Source organism: Halictus rubicundus, chromosome 1 (genome assembly GCF_050948215.1).
Source record: "Halictus rubicundus isolate RS-2024b chromosome 1, iyHalRubi1_principal, whole genome shotgun sequence".
In the NCBI taxonomy this organism is placed as follows: Eukaryota; Metazoa; Arthropoda; class Insecta; order Hymenoptera; family Halictidae; genus Halictus; species Halictus rubicundus.
The window spans coordinates 18,655,438-18,682,183 of record NC_135149.1 but is presented as its reverse complement, the minus strand read 5'-3'; the positions used below and the strand labels follow the sequence as shown (position 1 = coordinate 18,682,183).

General features: G+C 42.1%; 1 protein-coding gene across 1 annotated transcript in view; it reads left to right on the top strand.

The window, feature by feature from the left end:
• LOC143356383 (uncharacterized) overlaps positions 1-24,801 on the top strand; it is a 91,144-nt gene extending 66,343 nt beyond the window's left edge. Inside the window, exon 3 of the mRNA XM_076792035.1 lies at positions 24,205-24,801. Within this exon, the coding sequence (XP_076648150.1) occupies positions 24,205-24,219 (15 nt within the window). The 3' untranslated portion in view covers positions 24,220-24,801. The remainder of the gene's footprint in view (positions 1-24,204) is intronic.
• The last annotated feature ends 1,945 nt before the right edge of the window (positions 24,802-26,746 follow it).

Below are 26,746 nucleotides of genomic sequence, written 5' to 3'. Positions count from 1 at the left end.
GAACATTTTATATTGATACTTTGCTTATCGGTTTAGTGTTTTGGGATTCAAGAGGTCCGTTGCAGGGGTTCGTAGGCCTTCGGTGACTTACAGAAATAACAAAGCTTTTACAAAATTAGGAAAAGATGAGAAAGTAGACTATTAAAGCTATCGTGGCTTTGTACAAATTTATGAATTGTTTCGCAATCTTCCATTGTCTCAGTAGGGTGAGGGACCCAATAACATAATGAATATTGAAAAATAGATATTAAATTTTTTCATTAAAATCACTCATGGTGCCCCCACTGTAATTGAGCCCCTTTAAGGGCCAAGGGTAGTCACGTGACTTTTGCAGAGTCAGCAGGTCGGTAACTGCTGTTTAATTTCCGTTCACAACCTTCAGCCACTGACTTAAGATCCATCTTGGTCTTGATCCGACGGGTCTTAAGTCTGTGACTAAACTTGTCACATTTTTTGCTCTGTATTATCGACATCATGAATTCTGACGCCAGGAACGTGCTTCAAGTTTTTGGCTTTGTTTCGCAGAGAATCAAGACTCATCCAATGGCATAAAAATGCTTGGATTCCACGGCATGCACATCGTCAATTTTTGGCCTACTTCGAACCCTTGTATTACCAAATATTAAATATTTTATACTAAATATTTGCTATATTAAATCTTCCTCTTTCGAATGAGCCCTTTCCCAGCGAAAAATGTTCTCATATAAGGACGAAAAGTTGAGGCACGTAAAACCATTTTTCGCCTATTTTGGTCGGTAACGTGGTCACTCTACCTTATCGCGAATTTTACGGAGTCTTAGCTCTTAACCAGTTAGGCGCGTTCGACGTGTATACACGTAAATCCGAAACTCTATTGCGGTGCGGTTAACGTTCATGAATTGTTAATTTCTTCCCGAATAAAAACGTGATTCTTTCTCATTTTGTGTTACTGTTTTCGTAAAATATATAATAGCGGCATGTGACCTGCGTTCGACGTATATATTTCTCATTGCTTGCTTTTAATCCCGCGCCGTGAGGGATTTTTCAAATTGAACTCCACAGTTAACTGGTTAAAGTGAAATTTTCAAAGTTAAACAATGCATCCAATTTCACTTCTTCTTTCGTATAAAATATATCAGATGAAAATTCGGATCTGTAGTATTGGGAGCAAAAGGTTAATAACAATTCCGCTATATTGTTACGGGAATGAAATTTCTAGATAACGAAATCAATTTTCATCTGATCGAAACAGCTAGAGGCTCCGCGGAGTTTGCATAAAGATCAGCAGCCTGCGAGCGCGGTAAAACTCTAACGGTGCGGTGGTGGTGGATTCGGCGCTTTATGCGAGCTAAAACAATTTGATCGAAGGTTGGCTGGCGAATAACCCGAAGAAATGAGATCGCGGGGCGGCTACGCAGGCACGCACGCGTTTCGCTCGGCAGTGGGGCATCGGAAGCTCAGAAATCGCAGCGTCAGTGGTTCAAGAGTGGTTGATAACGCGTTGGCGTGGTGGCGGGGATGGGGCGAGAGGACTGCTACAGCAATAAACTAGGCGGGATATAAAGGGAAGCCCTGGAGAAAAGGGATAGAACGCGGCCGGAATGGTACCAGCCAGGGTAGAAATCAGCCGGTGGAAATATTTTAGCGCCGCGGGGTGAATCCCTTGATGACAATTCCAGCACAACCAATCCCGATGGCCCTTTTGCCGTGTGGTGCACGGTTCTTTTTGTGCGGTATGTCGCGGCCGCGCGCGCGTTCCACGCACGCCTCTGGCCGGAAGCGAAATTTCCGTATTACGCTTCGTGCCTCGTGCCCCGATATCTTTCCCCGTGCTTCCGTAACCCACCCTCCGTGTCACCCCAAACCCCCCGTCCAACATCCCCCCAGGAACCCTCATACCCCACGTCAACCCTCTCCCCCTGCTTTGATCAGCGTTCCTCGGGAAAAGGACATCGTGTTGCGGCCCTTTGTGCGGTCCTAGCGTTCTCCGGCCGTTGCTTGAAAGATTACGCTACTGGTTCTCTCTATCGACGAACACGGGTTCACAAGCTAGCCCACGCCCACAAGGCCCAGGGTTAAATTAATACTGAAACGTGCGCGCGAGCTGCTGCCGCGCCGATGACGGTGATACCGAAAGGCGTGATAGACAGATCAAAGGTTCTCCGAAATCCAGAGAATTCTTACCATTTTAAAATAATGGGAAATATCTGTGTTAATAAATGTTGGATATTGGATCATAGATCAGTCTTTTTCTACAACTATTAGGTTGTCGTACATGAAACATCCGATTTTACAATGAGGTTGTTTAACGCGAAATGCCAATAGCCGGACATTTCGTGTACAATAACCTAATAATTCGGACCCGTTTGTCATGCGCAATTTTCTGGAAGAAAAAGTTAATTTTAGTAACATTTTAAAATACAGAAAAACATTTAGACTCGTAAACGCGCAATGACATTTTTACATTACTTTTGTAGGAAAGAATTTTGTAATCAACGATAGAAATCTTTCTCTTACTCTGATTTTATAACGCAGAACATGAGGATGAAATTTACATAAAGATCTCCAGTCTAATGATAAGATTCCATTACACGATTTAGACATATGTAGGTTCACACGACAGGAGAATCAACGTGTCTGATTCAACTTGTTCTATTCCACTCGTCTGGCTACGTGCCATCCCTATTCTACTTGTCTGTTGGCAGCTCATCTTTAGCCTGTTGGTCTAACTATAGGTTGTCCGTATTCTACTTGCGTAACTTATAGATTATCCTATTGTATTCTATTTGTCTAATTCTTTACTGAAGTATTCCATTTAATCCGGCTAAAACTGTCCTAATCTCTGTGTCTGATTAAAGCTTGTCTTATTCTGATTGATCTGAATAAAGCTTGTTCCGAGGTAGATCAGTTTTACTTAATCTGATCAAATCAATTCTTATTTTACTTACTTGTTTAAGGGGAAACTTATCTCCTTTATTTGATCACAAACAGTCTAACACTGCGCCACCTGAATAAATCTGGATTCGTTGTCGATCATTTAACCTCATGTAATTAATTCCTATTTTGCTAATTTTGCTATTTTGTATTAAGGGCTATCTTGTTTCCACTGTGGGGCCATAAACAGACTTATTCTACTTGACCTGAACAATATCTCATTTCTGTTTTATCTATCTACGTACAAACCCACTTGATCTGCTTGCTTGACGATAGCGGGCTCTGTTCTACTTGTTCGACCGAATCCAGTCCTATTCTACTTATCTGCAGAACAATAGACTCGTTAACACTTGTCAGGCCAGAGGCCGGTTAATTCCACTTGATCTGGATAAAGCTTGCCTCGTAAACCATTTCCCTTTAATTTGTATGACTTGTTTGTCTAAATACGGTTCTATTCTACTTGCAGAACCACAGACACGTTGGCTCTGACAATAGACAGCGCCGCTCTACTTACAGGCTTATGAAACATTGAACAATTTTGTCACATATCTCCCCTATTCCTATTTCTCTGGTGATAAATGTATTCGAAGCTAAAAATACATTCAAAAGCAACAAGCACAGATAGCAGTATAATATGAACAACGCAGTCGAAAACCGACGGATTAAATTTTTCCGAGCATATTGATCAGTCGATATTCATTTTATCGAATGGGAAAAAGTAGTTCGAAGAAAAATTCTAGATTCTTGCGTCGATGCAGAAACTGGTGGAAACCGCTTTAAAAGCTGTCTCAATAATTGTCCAGGCCTTGAGATAACAGTTCGAGAGGCTAATATTCCTGGAATTAATTTATTCCTGGAAAATGGTGTCCCCCCCCCCCCCCCCGCTTTGATCAATGTTTCTCGTGAAAAGGACACGTTGTTACGACCCTTTGTGCGGTCCTCGCGTGTTCCATCCTTTGCTCGGATGATTACGCTAGCATGGGCTCTCCATCGACGACACACAGGGGTCTCTCACCGGGGGAGCGAACGCTCGGGAAGCATAGCCAGGTCTCGAATTAATATTAAAATATGCGCGATGCTCGCGCGTATTGCTGGCACGGAATTCATTAACGCGTTCTTATCTCGAAGCGGTTTTCCAGCTTCCGTCCGGAAGCAATATTCCCGTGTTACGTTCCGGCACGCGGCTCAATACCGTTCGGCTGACCGGTTCGATGGCTCGATCAGCTTTGCTCGATCAAAAGACACGTTGCAACCCTTTGCGGTGCGGTCCCTTTAGGGGTGCAGCATATAAATTGCTCCGTCGATTCTACGTCGGCGATTGTGCGACGTCGACGCCGCTGTTCACCGACCGAGCCACCTCAGAGATGGAGAATTACAGGTCGCCCATTACATTATTACGGTGTTCAATTGTTCAAAACTATCCCACGATGCATCGTATAATGTCGACGAATTTAGACCTCGAACACGACACACGGTGCGATGACAATGAACGAAAATAAAATAATCAACTTTCATGCTGGTACTTTGAACCTTCATGGAAGTGTCCCTAGACATCTATTACAAACATAAGTAATGATATTAACAGCAATAAAGTAGTGTTAACCGTGCCTGGATACTTCACCTGCAAGTGAAAAGTTTCTACTAAAATTCGTTTACCAATTTTGCTGGTGTGTTCGTTTTACAAAAGCGAAACATTTTCATCTCCACATAGCGTGCATCACTTGTTATTTTGATGTTTATTCGTTTTCCCCACTTTCTTGAGATCGAATTGATAATGTAAATTTATACGCTGCTGATAACTTTCAATTAAGGTTTCAGAAAATATTCCCTATACTCTTCTATATCCTACATCTTTCGTCTGTAACATTTCTTCGTATCACCTATAATTTTCACCTAGAATATTAAATTTAAAACAGACTTTTGACTTACTTCACATTATTTCCCAAAATTCGACAATCTATTTTAAAACCCCGGATTCTGTAACACTTTATATTGGTCGATGGGACAAACATTTCAAAATCGCCGTTTTGACAGGCTATACGAAAAAAATATGAACGAACGATTGAACTCTTGTGCCGGATATCGAACTGACGGCGGAAATAAAAAGAGGGTGATTTTGCAGAAAAAAATATCTGGACAAAGGTTCATCACAATTGCTTTGAACTGCGTTTCCGAATAAATCAATATCGCGTGCTTGAACTACGCTAAATCGACCGTGTCTGACCACGGTTGGCTATTTTCAGTGTTTAATCTCACAAGGATGAATGTTTCCAGCCACTTAAACGAATTAAAATTATTTCGCAAACCTTTTTAGTATCGAGACTCGTTCTGAGTAGAAAAGTTGAGCAATGGTCGAACACAGACTTAAGAAGTATACGAAGGAGGAAACAATCAGTCGTCGTTCGTCTTCAGTAGGAAACAATTCATGATTCTTCATCGACGTCTTACATTTATGACATCTTTAAGCATCCAGGATTTTCTCTAGATCATGTTACCAAATTCTAAGGTTATCTAAACAAAACGTTATCTATATTATTAAGTTTAATATTTTTTCTTACATACTCAATATTTCTGAGCATTCTAAGAAAAAGCAACCTGTCAGTGCTTGTGCAGCTAAATATTATTCTTGTATAACTGAAAGATTTAATGGATTTGTTTAATCGTTCTTCCTTCCAAAAAAATTTTTCCGATGATAAAAAACAACTGTCCAACAGATTATATTCTGGTCGTTTTCGAGCAACTGCAATCTCTCCAAGAATCAATCCTCAGCTTTTAATATTATTTGAACGAGAGATTTTCTTTATATTCTAGGTTTGTGTATTCCACTTTTTGCAGTCTCGTTTAAGGAAAGGCAAACGAAGGAAATCAAGCAGACGGACTCGCTAATGCTCGCACCGTGTAATCCGGGACCCTGTCGTCCTTTTTCGCCCGAGAAATCCCGTCGATTCGTATTCATTTCTCCCGGCGCGCATTTCGTTTACTCGAGAACTTCAGCGGAAGATTCAGGCACGCGGCCAAGACGAGGACATCGTCGTTATCGTGGTCGTTCGGGCATATGCCGAGGCGAAGAAGGTCTCGTACCTCCGAGGGGGAATGTCGATATTCGGGCCGCGCGCAATCTTTTTTCACCTGCATCGACCGACATATCCGCCGTGTTCCGCCATCAATCTGGCGAGCACCCGGAAAATTCTACCGAGAAAAGTGTCCATGCGTCTTCGGAGAGCCTATCGTAATAAAATAACCGGTCTAAGAGAGAGAGAGAGAAGGAGAGAGAGAGAGAGAGAGAGAGAGAGAGAGAGAGAGAGAGAGAGAGAGAGAGAGAGAGAGGAAGCTTCCCGGAAGTTAAACCGCGGCGTCTCGATTCAGCACGATTAACATTACTTACCGGAAGCCTATTAATGGGCTTCTTAATCCTCATATGTATACTGGTTCCTGAGAACGCGATCCGTTACACTAGAATCTCCCTAAATATTCCGCAAAAATTTAACTAAACGGAGATCCAAAATTAAAGCGGGACGTTCAAAACAAGATAATAAAAAACTTCATATTCATTATATTTTCACATTATATTTTTCCAAATAATTTTCTGGGTTACGCACGAAATTTTCGTTGCTTCTAGACAGTCCGTTACGAAATCTCCAACTGTTGATAGTCGACTTCGAAGGGACTATTTGAAAACTGTAGGTAAAGTGTTAATCAGCCCTCGAGACGTATCCGAGATGAAGTTTCGCGGCCGCGTAACGAGATTACAAAACGGGCCGGCATAAAAATTGATTATCGAACTTGACGGATCTCTCTCTCTCTCTCTCTCTCTCTCTCTCTCTCTCTCTCATATTCCACGGGCGCACACTTTCTCCAGCCGGCTTGTTGCAGGTTTTTACGCCGGGAGCCGGCGAATCGGAGCGGGAACACCGACCGATCCTGGACGGCCTGCGTCGTATCGATCCGCGGCGATGGAGTTGCTCTCGAACTTGAAATTGCATATTATTGGATTCTATCGGCGTCGCGGATATTTCATGTTCGACTACAATGACTCCCGTCCAAATGTATCAATTTCAGGGCTTTTTTCGCGCCGCGTGGCCCTTCCATGCGATTTTATTTCGTCACTGTTCGAAAAGCACCGGGCGTTGTGTAACTGCTGGTACAGAGAGCGACAAAATTCGTCCAGAACGAGAAATAAAATTTGCTCGTCGATAACTTCAGTTCCCGAAAGAATCTTTTTGGAATATTTATCTGATCAGCATGACTGCGGATGCAATTTATGACACCTGCAAGTTTTCCGAAGAAAATGTATGTACCACTCTATCAATAAAGTACGAGCCGCTTGATTTAAAAAATCCTCGTCTCTATTTTGTAGTTTTCTTTATCATCGACGTATAGTGTGTTCGTTAGTCCATACATTTTTACCAAAAATCACAGAATGCTATCGTTAATATGTTACTTTTTCACTGGACAATCATATTGATTGACATTGAAATAAAATTTATGTACATGTAAAATTGGATAACTATATAAAAATTGAAGACCTTCAAGATCAGCTTTGTACCTTCAAATGAACCTGTAGATTATGATGGTATTTCTTAATCAAACGCTTCATCACATTCTAAAACCGAACATTTCCTATGCAACAACCTAATACTTATGAAAATTAATAATATGTATCATTTTTTCCTCAAGAATCTTTTCGAACGAAAGAAATTGTTCCCCTATTCCACCTGTCTGATCGCGGCTCGACCTATTCTACTTACTTGATACTCTATTGACCTGTTGTACTTGTTCGATCATATATGGCATTCTTCTGATCACATTCTGACCTACTCTTGTGTGATCACATTTTAAACTATTCTATCTGTCTGAGCATTATCACGTAAAACTTGGTCCGATGAATGCTGTTCTGTTCCACTCGTTTGATCAAAGCCTGTCCACGAGAAATCCCTAAAACTTGCCCTTTAATACTTCATACGACTAAGGTAGGTCGTATTCCACTTGTCGGATCAAAGTTTATCGTATTCTACTCGCTCTTATATAAACTGACCTATTCTACTTGTCTCGTCAAAAGCCACCATATTCTACTTGGCTGATCATAGTCCGTATTATTTTGCCTCTCTGACCTCTTGTCCCACTTGTCTGATTATAGACCAGCTTTTTCCACTAGATTCTCCACTGGACGTTTTCGGGAAAATTACACACATCAAAGCTCGTAATTTTAAAAATTATTTCACACCGTCCTAAAGAGGAATTTCCAACGTTTACATTTCGTATGTAAAGTTGAAAAGCGTGGTTCAAATGAAACGTTTCTGACTTGAAGAGGACTATACAATTACACAAAAATGCACTGCGAAAAAACGTCGTATCATAAAGAATTATCCGCACGGCACGGTACTCCCTCTATCAGGGTGGGAGTTTTTTCGTCGAATTTCTTGGTAAACGCCGCCGATTTACGTGATATTCGAGCGTTTCCACGATAAACGAGACACGCTCGCGTGCGTCCTCCGTTTTGTCTGTCTCGTTCGCGCTCGTATCGTCCGCCCCGTTCTATCCCCTCCCCCCTCCCCCGATCCTATTATTCTACGAAGTGATCGTCGAATCTGTGGCAGTAACGCAGCCGTCGGAGAATCGACTCGAGAGAGCGACAGTTTGTTTTTAATTATCGCGTCCCGGGTGCCCGGGCAGCGGCTGTAATTGTGCAGTCGTTCGTCAGTCGCGCGGTGCCGAGGAATTGCGGGAGGACACGCAATCGTCGAATACGGTCTGGTTGGTGGCCGCGTGCCGACTCGGACGGTCGTCGAGGACGTTGATGGATGCGGAATCGGACCTTCAAGAATCCCGAAGAAAATTGCTCGTTCCTTCCGCCGCGGCGTGCAGGGCACGGAATAATGTTGCAATCAGCGGAACGTGATATTGCCTCCTTAACGAACCCCCTCCCCCCTCCCATTCTCTCTTTCGCTCTAATCGCTGCTGCACGCCGGGAAGAAACGAATGTCCCGAACCGCTGAATTTATTCGAACAGATAATGCATTATGCAGACGACGCGCGATCTTCGAGTTATCAGATTGAATGATCGCCGCCGCGCTGCCATGCCGGTCGCGCGCTTTGTTTCCCGAGAAAGAAGCCAAGGGTTGGGGGGAGGGGGGTGGAGAAAGTTTTATGGGAGCGCGGGATCAAAAGTGATTTATGAAAGTTATAAATAGAGAACAGATTTTCTGCATTTATTGCACATGCAAATTCGTAATACACGGCGGGACGGAAACTTTAACTAAGATTGATAGTATTTCATTTTGAACTTTCGACTCGGCGAGGTACATTAGCGAATTAATTTTTTTACCTTGGTCGAGCTCGTGTACCACTCCGCTCGAGAGAAATGTACGGTCGAAAGGTGTGCGCGAAGCACAGTTATCGAAAGGGTACGCAAATAATGGGAGATACGATTGCTGAAGCTAATTATTTCAGTTTAAAAGGTTTCTCGCGCTCAAAGGGGAGAATATCCTTTAGCGTGTTTTACATTTGATACTGCTATTGAAAGAATTGTTTTTTCTTTCAGCGGGGCAGTTAATAACAGGAATAATTACTGCCTGAAAGGTAACTGCCGATACAAAGGGCATGGGTCGTAGGAAATCCGTGTCTGCGTATTTGTAAATCCGAGCCGGAAGATTTTATACATTCGTAATGAGCCCGAGCGGTCAAGGCAAACGAAAGGAGAATTTCAATGCGTGAACTTTATGCATTTATAGCGTATGTAAATGTACTGAAAAGATTAACATAGAAACCATCCTGACGGACGAGAAACTTCATTTACTCGTTTTTCCAATCTCATAAAGTCTTCGTAAAGGAATTACGCTTCAATCCAACTACCATTTTTACAAATCCCGTTACACAAACCCGAATACACAGAAATTTCCGCGAGTCTAGAGATCAAACGATGTATTCATCATGAAATTCGCTCGTCTTTTCACTGAGCGTCCAATCTCGATCGAACTGTTAAACAATGAAATGGATTCTTAATTCCTGCGTTACTAAGTTATTTTTACAGAATAGCTTGTGTGCGTTCAGCGCAGCATTGTTTCAATAATCCCTAATTAAATTCGTTTCGTCCCGTCTCTTTTCATCCCCTTTCGTTTCAAAATTCATGAACCAGACGAACCCGATTCCGACATCGAAATACACCTCATAACCCAGATCATTATTAACCCTGTAACGGTATCCTGGGCACCCTCATGACGCCAACAACAATTCCGTACAATTAAGCGACCCATTTACTGAATAATTTCCCGCAAAGGCCTCTCAAAGACCATAAAATGAAGAATTTCTTAATTCACACGTTCCGAATTTCTTTCCGAGAAAATGGGAGACTAGATCAAAAACATTTCATTCGATCTCTATCAAGTGGACCTTGTACAGTACCGCAATATTTTTTACCTCACAAACTCACCACACAAACGGAAAATAAAAAATATTCTGCACAACACCGCACAGAGATTTGTCGTAGAAAATACCTGCAATGAAACGCGTGTTACCGCCGCCATTTTGCAAAACAAGCCAAACAAAAAAATATTCCCCCATTTCGTAAAGTCCAGAGAACAAAGTCCCCAATAAAAAACTTCCTGCAACTGTTCTGTTTTCTCTATAAACAAAAAAAAAAAAGAAATATCCAAAGCGAAAATGAACCCGGAGCATTTACATGGCTGCGCATTGTCCTGAGACGTTCTGTTAAAGTCGGGCCGACTCGGGCCGACTCGGGCCGATCTTTCGCCGCGATATTTGCGGACCGCGGGCCGAGGTTTCATTTGGTGAAGCTAGTCTACGGGCAGGATATGAGATTGTAGTACCAACTGTGCTCACCTCTAACACGGTTCCTCGAGGCTCGTAGATACCGCGGCTGGTGTCGCGGCTGCGTGTTCCCAGCGTGGCATCTCGACGAGAAGCCAGGATGAGAGAGAGAGAGAGAGAGAGGGGGGGGATGGCTGGTAACGGATATAATCGCACAGATAACGCGTTTACCCGCTACAAACGGGCTGCATTTAATTGGCCAAATTGATATCGCCGTTGTGCCGGAAACGAACCGCACTTGGCCGTGGTGTGCGCTCGCGTTTCTGCACCCTGCAACCTGCGAGGCCTCCCTCTGATCGTCCTTACTGCCAGTTTCATTGTACTTTCATCCTGCCTCCCGGCTAGAAACATTGTTTATTAATTTGCTTTTAATGAGGGAATATAGCTCGGGGATTATAGGGCGCGCGCGAAGGCTTACCAGGTGCATTAGATGTTTGATCTTCCTCCGGAATGATGCTTATTAATGGATACCTAGATGTCAGACAAAGCGCGATCGATCGTCGGCGAAATATGCACAGAATCTACGGCGAAAATTGACAAATAATGCATACTTCGACGGTAGCGAGAGAAGACCTACCTGAAACCTTTGATCGAAATTATAGTAAATGTACACGTGAAAATAACGCACACATTTCATTTGAATTTCTATGTGATTTATTCAACCGAATTAAATCTATCCACGTATAGTATGTCAAGCTTCCAAACTAATTTTTTAGTGTAATGTAATACATGGAAATTAGAGATTTTATTGGATATCTTTTAGAGCGCAAATTGAATCCGTCTGATTCGATTTGTAATTCTGTGAATTATTTGAAAAATATTTTTATGAAAATCCGTGTAACGTATACGGGGGAAATTCGTGGAATTACGTTAAAAAGTAGATGTCTTCTGTGTAAGTAGAACAGTCTGTAGTATTTTGTACGGGCGACAAACATGCATGGATTGAACTGTTATGATCTGTCACAGCGTCGAACATGAATTCTTCTCGGAGATATGAAGAATTGATGGATTTACGGATTTTGTATGGGAGGCAACGCAAATGAGGCATCCATCTCTATTTCATTGTCAATAAAATCGATCAGCCTAGGAAACGGGAGATGCGATCGTATTTACGGATACCATATGAATAATAAATGCAATGGAAACTATACGATCGGGAATTCTGCGTGACATTCGAACAACTGCGCGCAGATGATATGGACATATATAATAGTGGCGTCATTAAACATATTGCTGGCAAACAATCTTGACGTGAAAGGGAATTTGAGTTAGCTTGTTAGTTATTCGAGTCAGTTAAAATAAATCTATGTGTCAACTGATCCTTGTGACAATTGTTAACATCGTTTTTAACTCAATTTGTTTCCATTGCAGCTGATTATATTACATAAAAGTTCATGATGCCTCTAAGCCACAGAATTGAATATTGAGATTATTATAATTTGACTGCGGATTATATGCATTTATGAATAGGTGGAATTTATAACAAAGAATTTAACAGTGTCAATATATTAATATAGTAAATCAATATGTGTTAATATATTATTTCCAATATATTAAAATGATTTAAGGAAAATTTAAATTTTTATTTACCTCTCGTTTCTTATAATCGAAATGTCTGATTTTGAATAAATTTCTTTATTGTTCAAAGAACATTTCAACAAATTTGTTTTATCCGTTCCATCATTATAAAGATAATTTTCAGCTTTCAAATACGGGCTCATTTATACGAATTCGTTAACAATAAACAATCGCAATACCATGTTAACTACACATAACAAAACAAAGAGTGCAAAAAACATTAAAATGACAAGAAGGTAAACATGAAATATGATATAATTCCTATGGGAAAACAACTAAAACAAATCAGAATTAATGAATACACTCTGCATGTACGTGCAAGCTTTTAGCAACGAATTTAGATATCGTTTTAGTTTCTCTGATTTCCCTCGCATTTTCTCTCGTACCTCATACACTTATCCTCGAGGCAGAATAAATACATTATTAAATTTGTTTTCGAATAACGCTCTGAAATTGATTGCATACCACACTTAATTGAATTTATAAATTTTCCTGCGCGGTTGATATTTATTTTATTTTATTACAATTTAATTTTACTCTGAACGACTTCGATTCTGAATGAGTCACCTGGAACGCTGTGAAATTCTACTAGACTGTATTGTGAAAGAGGAGAACACAATTCTCAATGATTTCTTGAACAATACTTGAGGATTCTTCAGATATTTTTATGTAGGAATTATGCGGTAACTTTAAGGATTCTTAGTATTTTGTCTGCTTACGAAATTTTGATAATTTCACCTTCGTACAATTTTCAGAAATAGTTGCAGCAATTTTCGTACGATAGTTATCATTCATTACCGTTTTACACTTTCATTCGACCAGAAAGATGTAAAAGATTTAAAAAAAAAGGGTTTAAGATTTTAAGATTTGTTTCGATAAAAGATTTTGCAGCATCTAATGTGGAAAATGGGTAAATTCTGAACTCAAGGTACACATGGTCGTCAAAAATCATCGATTAACAGCTGCACACTTTTTGACGAAATAGTTCGGTCAGAATTCCGTATGATTAAGAATACATATGTGCTAATCCTTTTCTCGACAGCACGATCTCTTCTCCGGGCTAATAAATTTGTCTCCGGGGATGACACGATCCATCAAGAAGTCCGACGAAGTAGTCGTTCCGTTCAATCTCTCGAAAGTTTCCGTTTTCGACCGCATTTTCCGCGAGTCCTGCGACGAGCCTCTCAGTATCCTTTAATCCTATCTCTCTGGAAACACTTCTCGCTCGCGACATTTTATTGTAAAGTTCTCACACGGAAGGGTCGAACGCGACGAAAAAAGTGTTTCCATTCCGATCCGAATCTCTTGTCGCCTAACTCTCGGCCGGACACCTAGTTAAAATTTTATTCGGTGTTCGTTAGAGCAGGCTTAAAGTTCCGGGACGTCTGGCTCGCTCGGTGATTGCGCGGTTCCGCAACTTCTCTCTTCCCGGGTGCGGGCAGCTGTCGACTTCTTTCGCCGCGATTTACGCGGAATTCGGGGGTTACTTGCCGCCGCGAACACTCGCCAAATTGCCCGAACGATTATCCGCGAAATTAACTTGAACGTTCTGACAAGCGTCGGTTGCCCGTCCCCGTCGGCTAATTATTTTTTCCGGGGAAGTTCCGGCTGGCTCGCGGATAAACAAAGTTCCGCATTCCGCGCGATTACGCCGCATTCCGTGGCCGGCATTCTTCGCCTGTTTCGTTTCCATCGATCCCGAACGCGAATTTCGCCCGTCGAACATTGCCGCGCCGCGCCGGCTCCCGCATTCTACCGATGCGGATTTTATACCAGACTCGCGAATTTCAGGGAATCATAAATGCCCGATTTAACAGCGATCGTATATCGTAATGGCTCCGGGTCTCATAGTCGAATTCGCTGGCGTTTGTTTCGCTGTTTCGTCTGCCTCGATTATTTTCTAATTAATGAACTGCGGATCTTTCTGCGAGAAACGAATATACAGTGGTTGCGAGGAACAAGAATTAAATTTAATTTATTTCTTCTCTTAATCAGTTTAATTGGTTCTGTCAGTGTTAATGAATTCTTTCAACGTCCGTTTTGTATTTTATCTACTCGTTCCTGTCATAAATCCATGAAATCTACAGTTTAATAATTAACGATCACGGATGTTTAATAATTTACAAATATCTAACATGTAACATTTAAAAGAACCCAGTAAAATCAAGTTTAAAAAATGGAAATAATAAATTAAATAAATATTCCCACTAGAAATACAAGGTATATTTTTTAACAAGCCTGACAAAGAATTTTGAGCTCAAAAGCACGTGGCAAAATTTCTTTAAAAAGTGTAAATTCAAAGTAGAACGGTAAAGAATAAAAAGTTTAATTAAAAAGTTGCAAAAACAAATGTTAAAATTCCCCCGAAATAAACGTAATGGAAAGGCTGGAAGTTTTAATTAAATACCGTGAAAATTTAAGTAATATTCAGCAGAACATTATTAATTATTTTACGTCTGCCTAAAAAATTCAGTGATTCCATAAAATATTAAAAATTTCCGATTCCCGAGAAATAGTCGGTATTTAAACTGTGATAATTTCGTAAATAGTAATAGTACAACAATTCACGGGAGAACAGTATCTTTTTTCTAACAAAATTCTCTAAGTTTAAAATGGACTTTTTCGGATGTAGGTTAAAAATCGCAGGGATGGAACGGTCAAATAAATAGCATGCTGGACCATCGCAGAATGTTTTAATCATCTAAAACAGGGGAGGACAGTGGGATAACGGCGGGAGGAAGCAGGACATTAGGAAAAAATTCGTAAAAAGGTGACGAATCGACGGGCATCAGTCATAGAAAAGTACGGGCGGGAGACATTTCGTTGTGCTTCAGACTTTTTGAACTGCGATTCCAAGTATAATCCATCCCATCCCGGGGAAATACACGAATCATCCTGCAAGATTTACCGAATACCATTTTTATTCCTCCGGGGGAGGAAGCGAAGAAAACACGCGAGGCGAGGCGAGGCGCGCCGGAGACAAAAGAAGCTCGCCGCGAGCGGCTAAAATGATTGCGGCACGGTGATTCATGGCCGCGCGGGGCAGAAACTTGTGTCAAATTTAACGCCGCAATATCTTAGAGTGGCCGATGTATTTTAATGGAATCCTCGAAACTTGGAAAGGCAGCGTCTCGACTCGGAGCGATTTCATCATTTTTTCAGGCGGCCTCGCAGGCCTTAAGCTCTTCGATCCACGCAAACTGATGACGGACCTGTTTCCGGGGACTTTCGGGATCATTCTGAGACCGTGATTTCCTTCTCCGACACTGAAAGTATTTTCTTAATCTACTTCAACCCTTCGGCAAAGATAGCTTGCAACTAATAATCAATATCTTCGTTCGAGGTCTCTTTTTAATCTATTAAAATGTATATCAAAGAATTATGAATTCAAAGTGAACGATTGACCTAGTTGATGAAATTAAATTCGTACATTTTATTTTATTTTTTATATCATTATGTATATGGTAGAGCTTAATTTGAAACTTCATAAAATCTCAGATACTTTTGATCTTCTATTAGAATTTACTTCAAAGAATTATGTATTCAGAGTGAACAGACGATTGGCCAGTTTTGTTTACGAAATTGCGTCCTTATGTTTTATTTTATCTTTCGTAAATACGGTAGCAGGATTTAATTGAAAAGTTCACATAAGATGTCATTTCTGATATTTTCTTGAACCCGTATTAAAATGTATTTCGATTAATGAGCAGAAAAATATCAACGTTCTTGGTTGTTGCGATATTCTGCGAACATCAAAGTTCATGAAACAGTGACAAGACGGAGCTAAAAAATTTAATAAAGCTGCTACGTGTGCAGAGTGTCTAAATATTTAAAATCCCGGTGTATTTGCGAAGAGTATCGCGATTATATTGGTCAGTCCGGCAAAGTCCCGCCATCTTTTCATTACACCGGTTCTTTTGAGACACCCTGTGTACACATGCAGCCAAGAAACGTCGCAAGATTAAAACTCGAGGGTAAATACCGCTCCCTTGACCCTTCTATTTATCCAAATGTTAAATAAGAACGGCGCGGGGAGATTTCAGAATTCTCATTAAAATCCTCCTCGATAAACCGTGGAATTAGTTTGATCGGGGTTAAAAAAACACCGGTCCCGAGGCTCGCCCCCTCCCCCTTCCGGGGGTGGAGAAATTCTTCAAACGAAGTTCCACCGCGAAGAAAATAGGTGAAAATTAGGAACGAACGGAGGTTGATAGCGAAGAACGGGAAAGGGTTGCGTATAATCGCGCCCGCCTGTCGTTCCTCTGTAATAACCGCACGCTATTAAGGGTGGTCGGTTCACAGAAACGACGACACAGGGGTGGAAACGGCAGGGATGGAATGAAGGAGATGGGGACGAGGGGTCGAAAGCTTGGTGCAAGTCGGCCGCAATTAGTTTTACGGTGCTCTCCTTTCCATCCGGGGAACCGGCAGACGATGATCAGCCGCTATCGCTCTCCCCTCGAGGGTGCACTCTCATCCATCAGGGTGAAAAAGGGGTGATCTTTGAGCGTTTCCTTTTTTACAGGGACGTACGCCCTGCATCCGAATGGAAATTCGTAATTCTTAAACAGAATAAATCCTTACGCTCCGCAGGACTTTGTTACGATAACGTTTTAGAGAAAATTTGTTCCCTTTTTATTATAGCACTCATTTTAAACTTATTTTACTTATCTTTTTATTTATCTTATATAAAATCGTATATTTATTAGTTAAATAATAATTGGATCTCAAATTTAATAATTGGATCATCCTAAACCGTTCACAACTCTCAAAGTAATTTAACTCCTTTTATGATTTGCCACTAGTTAAACTTTTTTGGGTTGCATAAACAATATTTTCATAAGATGTGTTTCAAGTCTTCAGTATCATCATTACATAATAAGTAATAATACTCGCATTATTAATATAATACATAACAAGTACTAATACCACTCAATGCAGTTTATTTAATTATTTTTATTTATATTAGTATCTATAAATTTTAAGAATTTTTTATAGTACCTTTGACTCGTTGTATTAGATATGTACCTATACCTTGGTCAGTAAAGGATTCAGAACGCTTGATGGATTTCAAACATTGTTATGAGTGGAGTAAGTAGAAAGAGTCAGCCATGGGTCAGATGTAATTGTCAAGCGTATTCAGCGTGTTTATATTTCTTAAAAAATCAAGATCTTCGTCAATGAATTATGTATTACGTCTTTACTTGTAGAATCAAATTCAAATTAGATGCGTTTATTAATGTTTAATTCAATGCAGAATAAAACATTTTCCACTGCAGTTAAGATATTTATACTATCCTTACCAGCTGAAAATATTTGCTAGAATTTCGAGCGATTTAAAATATTGAGTGTGTCAGCAAATCTAGTTATTTTTTTTTTTTTTTGCGTGGCAGTATTTCCAATGTAGTACATCACTGGTGAACGAAATTTTGACACTAGCCGGGAGCTAACATACAGCTGTGCGTTAAAATGAACAATGCATGCAATAGCAGATAATAAAATTGCAATTGCTATTGCTCCCAGTATGTTCCAATAAAGTGGAACGTATCATCAAATTTTCTTAAAAAATATACAATGCATGCAATGACCGAAAAATTTGAATATTTACGCCAGAATTCGTTTTCAATAGAATGAAATATATCTCCAACTTCTCTAAAAAAAATGTACAATAAACGTAATAGACAATAAAATTGCAATCTATCAACCACGATTGTATTTTAATACCATGACAATATTCTAAAAAATTGTACAATAAATAAAATAGTAGATAAAATTGCAATTCCAAGTATCCTATCTATATTTGGGTGAAGTGGAACATATTGCCAAATTTTCATGAACAATCATATAGTGAATGTAGTAGCTAACAAAATTGGAAATTCCCTTCAGAAAACTTTCTTAAGAATTGTACAATAAATGCAACAGCCAAGAAAATCGCAATGCCAGCTATCAGAACTGTACTTTAGTAAACATGCGACGCATATATGAATTTCCTTGAAAAATCCGCAATAAGTGTAGTAGCTAATAAAATTACAAATTACCTATCACAACTGTATATTGGTAAAGTAATATACACTTACAAACTTTGTTATGAAACCTGTAATAAATGCAGTAGCCAATAAAAGAGCCGTCCGTCAGCCGTTGTATTGAAACTAAACAGCTGTACCTTGAAAACACCGGGCCCGGCAAACTGAATAACAGAGATGCCATTAAAATTCAAAAAGTTGGTCGGATTCTTCTCCGCCGCGAGATTGAAACAAGCGTAGGAAAAGTGAGCATCGTGTCTGGCTGGAAAGGCATATTTCCCTTCGTTTTCTTGCTGCTGCCGTCGGTTCGCCGAGCCGGCTTTAACGGGGTGCGCGGACAGGCTCGTCACGAATTCATGAGTCGAATATGTGCTGTGCCTGTGGGAGTGGGAGGGATAGCCTGAAATTTTCACGAACGCCGCGGGGTATCTTTAAACGATTTCGAAGCTTGTGATGGCACGATACTCTCTCTCTCTCTCTCTCTCTCTCTCTCTCTCTCTCTCTCTCTCTCTCTCTCTCTCTCTCTCTCTCTCGCTCTGCCCTTCTCTTCGGGGAGAGAAGGGCGAGTTCTTTCGTTTGATTAGCGGCCTCATAAAACATTTATCCGGCCGGAGGAAAAATTGCGAGGGACGGGATATCTCGCGACGGTAAATATTTATGCCGATTAGGTATTCCGGGCGGCGGCCCTTTGCCAGTCTACGGTCAAAGGAATTTCTTTAATTCGCCGCCTCTGATCTTTCATGAAATTACACCGGCCGCGGGGGTAGAGGGAGAGCCGCGCGCCGGCTTGCGCGAATATAAAGGGGAGCAAGATACAAGGCTTGCGAGAGACCGAGCCTGTGAAGTGGGAAATTTTGATGGACACCATTTTCGTGGTATCGGTAAAGGAGTTTGTCACCAGCCGATATTATCAAACCAATTTGTCCGCGTTGGATACTACAAACGTTCCACCCTTCAAAACAGAAAACAACGTCGTTCGGAAATTAAACGTTTAATTTCGAGTCGTCACGGCATGTTTATCTTGCGGCTCTCTCTAAAAGATGGAAATTTACTGTTGCCTCCGGGGTGTGGAGGAATTATTTGCGAATAATTGCGCGATACAACGTGACCAATAAAACGGAAAGACTTATCCGCGGCACAAGCATCACTTGCGGCCACTTACCGCGGCTCTTTGAAATTTAAATGGTTACATGCGAACGTGCTCCGTATGGGGTGTCTGGCTCGCTTTCGTTATGCAAATTCACATTTTCATACACTATTTTATAAAATACTCGACCGTGGAAACTTATTTCGACGGCTGGAAATTTTTCACGGTAAATATCAAGTGAAAATGTCGCTAGTTTTCGCATATTGCAGAAATTGGTATTAATTCAGTGAGGTCCACTGTTTCAAAAAATATTCGAAGAAATGTGAATGTATCTTTATATTTCATTAATTCCTAATTGTAATAAATTCGTAAATGTCTGCAACCTACTTTTAAACACAACGATTCATTATGGTAAAGAAACTAAAAATTCTCAGTTTAACATTCTGTTAACTCTCTTTTATTTATTACGCAAGGTGTTTTGTGACAAAGGTACGGCACTGAGAGGCAATTCAACGTGAAATAATGAGTGAGAAAACGTAGAATAAAACTTTTTACATGAGCCCACTTTCCCGAGAGAATTAACTTGGAAAGTGGCTACGGCGTCTGACCATGGCTGACCGTTTCTACTTGAAAATACTAATTCGGGAGCCCGTTTTCCCAAGTTGATAATTCCGGATATAAAAAATATTATTTCGTATTTTTCACTTGTTTTTCAATGTAAAATTTATTAGAATGGAATTCTGCGTAGCATTGCAGTTTTCAAAAATGTGTATTGTGTCAGATTATTATTCATAGAGAAAGAGCAAATAAAACAAATTTTTAGCAGAATAAATTGTGAGAATAAACGTTCGTGTGTGCAAACAAACAAACAAACAAACAATATTGCAAACAAATTTTCACAGTGTTCAGTACTATTGGACACCTAGTAATATTAGAATGAGATTTTTAGAGTGAAATGCAAATACGATTGAAGATTTTAGGGACTCGAAATTACAGTCAGGAACGAAAAATCCCATCAAATAAATGAAACGGCTCTTCAAGAGATAGATTAAATAATGAATAAAGATGAACGCGATGATCGAGTCTCGTCGAATCGTTTATTTGTATTTTGCATTCGCGTCGTTACAGCAATAACCGCCGAAAATCCGCAGCTCGCACATCACACTTGTAGCCGGGGCCTGAAAGTTTATTCCTTTAAAACAAACAGAGCGATCGTTCACACAGAAGACTCACATGGCCGTGTGTTGACATACGCGGTTCCGCTGTATTTTATCATCTGGATCGCGCGTGACTCATAATCCCTCAAAATACGGAATCGCGGGCGCCCGTTTCGCCCGGGACGAGCAAATATTATACCGTTGCGTGTAAAACTACAGAAACAGTGCGGGGATCAAAATAAAATCAGTCTATCGAATTATTAAACATTCGGACGTGGCGTTTGACGTGAAGCATGGCTGCACGATTCTACTGGAGAACACACACACACACACAGTTATATATAAACGAGATGTGCGTGACTGGTGGGTCGATTGCGGCGAGGATATCGCGACGGTGTGCGTACGTTTTGGCATTTATGGGGGCATCTATAGGAGGGCCACGGGTTATTCGGCCGTCCGGAGGATAGTTAGAGGCCCGATGGTATCGGCGTAGGTGGCTCCAATCATTTCCCAATTAGCAGCTGATTGCGTACAGTCCACGGTAGAACTTTGACCCACCGCAGATCGGTTTGCTACGGTTAATTCGGGAACACCGGAGACGGACTCGATATAACCGAAGGGGGTAGATGTCGAACTATGGCCAAGGGGGATCTAGATTGGTGAGGAGCAACGCGGGGTAGCTAACCGTGGGAGAGGTAGGAAGGGAGGAGAGGGAAAGAGAGAGAGAGAGAGAGAGAGAGCAGGAGGAGGTCGGTTCCAGCGGCGTTAATATCTCACGACGCGAAACGAGCCGGCAGCAATATCGGAGATCGCGCAAATTGCGATCGGCTACGGAGATCTCCGTATCCGGACGCACGCGACCATGCACGATTTATAGGATGTCCGTTTTTCATTTGTACCATGGCGCCGCTGTAAAATTAGTCGACGAGCAGACGTATCCCTTCTTTCGATCGACCTTTTTTATCCCGACGACAGGAATTTTTATGCGCCCCCTGCTCGTTTCGACTCGCTCGATCATCGGCTAAATGAATTCCGTGGCTCGCGGAGCGCAGGATATGTTCGTTGAATTTTATTTTCCGCGAAAACGTCTGCTCGATGGCTTTTCGATCGTAAACCGGGTTAAAACTGTTTGATGTCTGTTTGCCTGTATTAGCGCCCGGTACCGTCGGTCGGGGCGTCTGCGAATTTTTATATGGTGCCTGCTGGAATTCGCAGGGTGATTCGCGAGACATGCGCGTTCAATTTCGATGAAACGTAATGCAAATTTCGATGAACGTTCTGTTATCCTTCTGACAAAAATTTAGGATACCGCTGCTTGTGGCGTTCCGAATTCATTTCGCCGAACTACATTTCGATGTATTTTGACGCTCCGAAAACTGGTAATGCGGAAAATAAAATTTTATATCACCTTTTGTATCTTGGGATGTTGTAAAAATTCCAAGATTGTTTCGCATGTGTTTATTGAATAACATGATGCACACTTTTTAAATACAATGGAGATGTTAGAAAACTGCTAAAGGCAAGGCTCTTCGTTATTCGTCTGCGTTCGTTTATTTAAGGAACGTTAAATTTGTTTTAAAATCGTGTCTCAAAATTTCAGATACGGTAGACATTGTAGAAAATAATAACAAGTAGCAGAAGAGGTAGTAAGTGAAAAGGAGTTGAAAAATAAAAAATTATATTGAATTGGTAGGAGAAAAGAAGCGAAAAACAAAAGAGCAAAATTGTTCGCAAATGCACAAGAGCATGATCATCGAATTGGTCTGATGAGTTCAATAAAACAACTCTCGGGCTACTAATTAAGAAAAAACGATTAGAAGAGTCATTCAACAACTCGACAAGATTACACTCAACTCCGAACGTCGCGGAACAATGGCCAAACATTCGTGACCTAATAATCACTTTATCGCAGCAGATATGCATAAATGAATCACGAATGCCGGTGTTCAGACGCTGATTTACAATTCAATCCTCTAATTAGCCCCGAGAGAAACGAGCAAACTATTGTTGTTCCTATTTCGGGTACGTTACATATTTCCTTTGTTTAATTGTTCCAGTATCAATAGGGCCGAAAGTATTAATTAAGTAGACGTTTGTACACATGTTTTGATGAGAGTTACAACCGGCAACTATTCTACACCGGAGTGTATTCTAGCCGACAGTATTTGCTCTTTGATTCGACACTGTATGTTGTTGGCAAATATTACAACGCCGTGTTTAGAGTATAGACCCTGATTGACTATTTCGCTGAAACGGGCGAACAATGTTCTGCATATCATTAAAATTTCCATAACGCGATTACACATTCTGTGAGTGAACATTTGAGGAGGGATTAGCATTTTTGGGCTGTTCGAAATCTGTGAACATCTATCCTCATCATTGTGTTATACTTCACTCAGTTTTAGCAAAATCGTCAATCGAGGCATACGCTCTAAATATTGCGAATTACGTGCAAAAACAGTTGAGGAGGAATTAAAATTTTTGGCTGTGGAAACTCATCCAACACCTACCCCCAACAAATCGTTAAATTCCACACATCCCCATCATGATGTTAGACTCCATTCAGTTTTAGCAAACTAAAGTCCACGCTTATTTATTGAAAAATCTGTGAAAGACCAGTTGGGAGGAATTAACAATTTTGGCTGTGCAATGTCATCCAACACTTACCCCCACCAAATCGTTGGAATCCACCCATCTCCATCATTGTGTTAAACTTCAATCGGTTTTAGCAAATTGAAGTCCACGCTTATTTATTGCGAATTCTGTGAAAGAACAGTTTCGAGGGATTAGCATTTTTGGTCGTGAAAAGTCATCCAACACCTACCCCCACCAAATCGTTAGATTCTACCCGATAAAGTAGATTCATGGAGGGGGGAGACCTTGAGTGGTCGGTAACGGTCGGGACTATTATTTCCCCTCGGTTTTCGCAGCTGAACGAAAATTCTCGCAATCGAGTTCACAAACTCGCACGCGGTTAGTCACCGGAAGTCCCCTATTTTTTCCCCTCGTTACTCAACCAATCGTCCTCATTCCGTCAATCCCGTTGGTCACCTTTCTCGAGCGAGCTCTCCACCCCCCCCCCCCACGATTCGTCAATGAATTTCCACTCAACGACGGATGGGAAAATTAGTGAGTTCGAGTGTGGCTCGGTCGTCGGCGTCGGTGGGGGAGTGGGGTGATGTTACGCCGATAGAAATTCTTCGTTTCTCGTTAACGGACATTGTCGCGCGGAATTAGAGGCCGATTTCTCTTTGTCCATCCCGTTGGACGTCCCTTTAATTCCCGGACAATGCGCGGTAGCTGACTCGGGCAAATAATACAAAAAGAACAAAAATAGAGCGAGATAGAGCGAGGAACGGAGAGAGAAAGAGACAGAAAGCGCGTGGGTGGGAGAGCGAGCGGACAACAAAGCGGCAAATAAAAAACAGAAAACAAGAACTCGACGGACAGACACACACACAAACACACACGCGCGCATACAAGGCCAAACAGACATACACACAGATACGCGAGCCGGTGAATTCGCGTGATCACGCACTAGGCGTTTTAACCGTTTTAACGAGACCCGGCGCGCACCAGCCAGGCATCGTTCATCATTGCGTGTCATTATGTGTTGCAGAACCTGGCGACCTAGCCGTCGCGACCCATTGTTCCTCGCTGGCCGACAACGAGCGACGCAACAGCAACGGCATCACCAACGACAGCACGAATGCCACTGGCAGCGCCGCGAGCAAAAGCTATTCGCCCGAGCACCGTATCCGGCGCGTGTCTACCACCGACCGGAGGCATCTGGCCGCGAGACGATCCTACCGAGGATTATCCGAATGCCGTGGAAGCGTCTTCGCGGCCGCGGAATGTGTCGATCAGAAAATCGAGGATTCTATGCCGCGCGCCACGCGTCCCGACCCTGTCAGCTTAGACGGGGACTGCAGGCCGCTTGCACACCATCAACCTGTACCGAGATTCACCAGCGAACCGATCCGGTGATCAGATGACAGGGGACAGCCCCGAGAACATTCGGAACGATCGATCCGCTGGCCTAGTCCAGCACGATTCTAATTATCCTGATCTAGCGTCTTCGCGGACTGTGTCGATCAGAAAATTGAGGATTCTATGTGAGCGAAGACGGGACCTGCGGGCCGCCCACCCATTATCAACCTCTACCGAGATCCACGGGGGAATCGATCCAGTGATCAAGGGACTGCCCCGAGAACATTCCAGCATGACTCTAAAGATCCTCTAGCGTCTTCTCAGAATGTGTCGATCAGAAAATCGAGGATTCTTTGTCAGCCTAGACGGGGCCTAAGAGTCCTGGGATCGGTAGCAACCTGTACCATGATTCGCGGGGAACGAGTCAGATGACCAGATGATAGAGGACAACACAGGGAACATTCGGGATGATCGGTCTAGTAACCTCGTCGAACACGATACTGAAGATTCAGATCTAGCGTCTTCGCGGGATATGTCCATCAGAAAATGAAGGATTCTTTGTCAGCCTACACGGAGCCTAAGACTCCTTGGAGCAGTAGCAACCTGTACCAGGATTCAAGAGGGAACTGGTCGGATGACAGTGATCACGTTGATCAGATGACAGGTGCAGTCCAGGAAACATTCGGGATAATCGATTCACTGGCCTGAGATTCTAAAGACCCCAGTCTAGCGTCAAGTTCGCGATGACTGGATCGAGTAACATCAAACTCAGTTGCCACGATTCTGGAGAAGCGATTCTTGCGCCGATACAAGTACTACACCTGAACTAGGAGATGGACTTGATGAGAGAACGTCCGAAGATTGATCGAGCTTGAATGTCTTTAAAGAAAACGCCGGAGATCAAAGGATTACCTAATTTGATGGGGAGCAGCGGTAAACTAGCTAATTTGCTTGACGAGATTGTGGATGAACGGTGAACATCTGAAAATTGATCCAGTTCTGTTGGCACGTTCGAAAGAAACACGAGGAATCAAATTTCGTCTGAATTAGATTACAAACGTGAAGGGGGACTGGTGCAAGTAGAAAGCATCAGAAAATTCTTCGAGTTTAAATCGTTCGAAAAATTAGAGGAGTCGCTTGAATTAAGCCACATGTCCGATAAGAATTGGTTCAAGATATTGGAAACTAATTGTAACTTTGCTATCTCGTTCAAAGAAAGCACAGAAATCAGACAAATTTTTAATCATCAAGGTCCACTTGCCGATCCGACGAACAAATTTTGAAGAGGTATTGTCCGAAGCGTAGACCATCAAAAGGTAATTTGTCCACCATCCTAAATGTGACGCAGAGCTACCAACCTGCGAATGAAATGACGAACGAGCGACGGAGGCACGCGGGAAAATTAGGCCTATTTAGCCATCGTGTTTATAGGGGACACCGTGATCAGAGGAATCCCAGTCTGTCCGGTTTCTGAACCAGCTAATAGACTTTGACGAGATATCGGTGCATGTACGGGACATCAGAAAACAGTTCCAGGTTCGTCGGCCAGTTGAAAGGAGACGCGAAGATCAGAGGAATCCCGATCCTATTCGCAAACAGTGGCGCGCGATGTACCTCCGACTCGAGTTGAAGGGATGACCGACCGAGTCCAGAGGCAGCCGGCACGATGATGGTGGCAGTAAATATAGATTTATTGGTACGGTGCACGTGCAGCGAGAAATCAGGATTATCCCTGGCACGTCATCAGCTTATAGCTCGACAGGCGAAGGAATGAATTGGGTCGGATTGTCCAATTTATCCATCATACTTCCGTGATCGGCTTACCTTTGCCAAGGATACACAAGGCCGTTCTGGTGCAGCTCGGTGCATCAAGAGGATCCTTGGAATCGTTGTTTGCATACATCCCGGCCAAGGGACAGGGCTCGATGGACAGGGTGCGCGCAGGCAAATCTGGACGATCGTACTTGGACGTCTCCGCTCCCTTCGAAGATACACATCGACTCAGCGGATGACACACAATCTGGGCATCCTCGATACACCGTGTTCCGTAGATCAGCGTCATCGGATCGATTCGATCGGGAGTAGCGGAGTCGTACGAGGATCATACTTCGAGGATCAGCAATCCTTTGCAGAGGGTACACATCTATCTGGTCGGCACACAAAGGACCGGTGGATCACAAGGACCCTTCCCTCAGCGTCGGAGTACATAGACCTAGAACGAGCCACGGAAT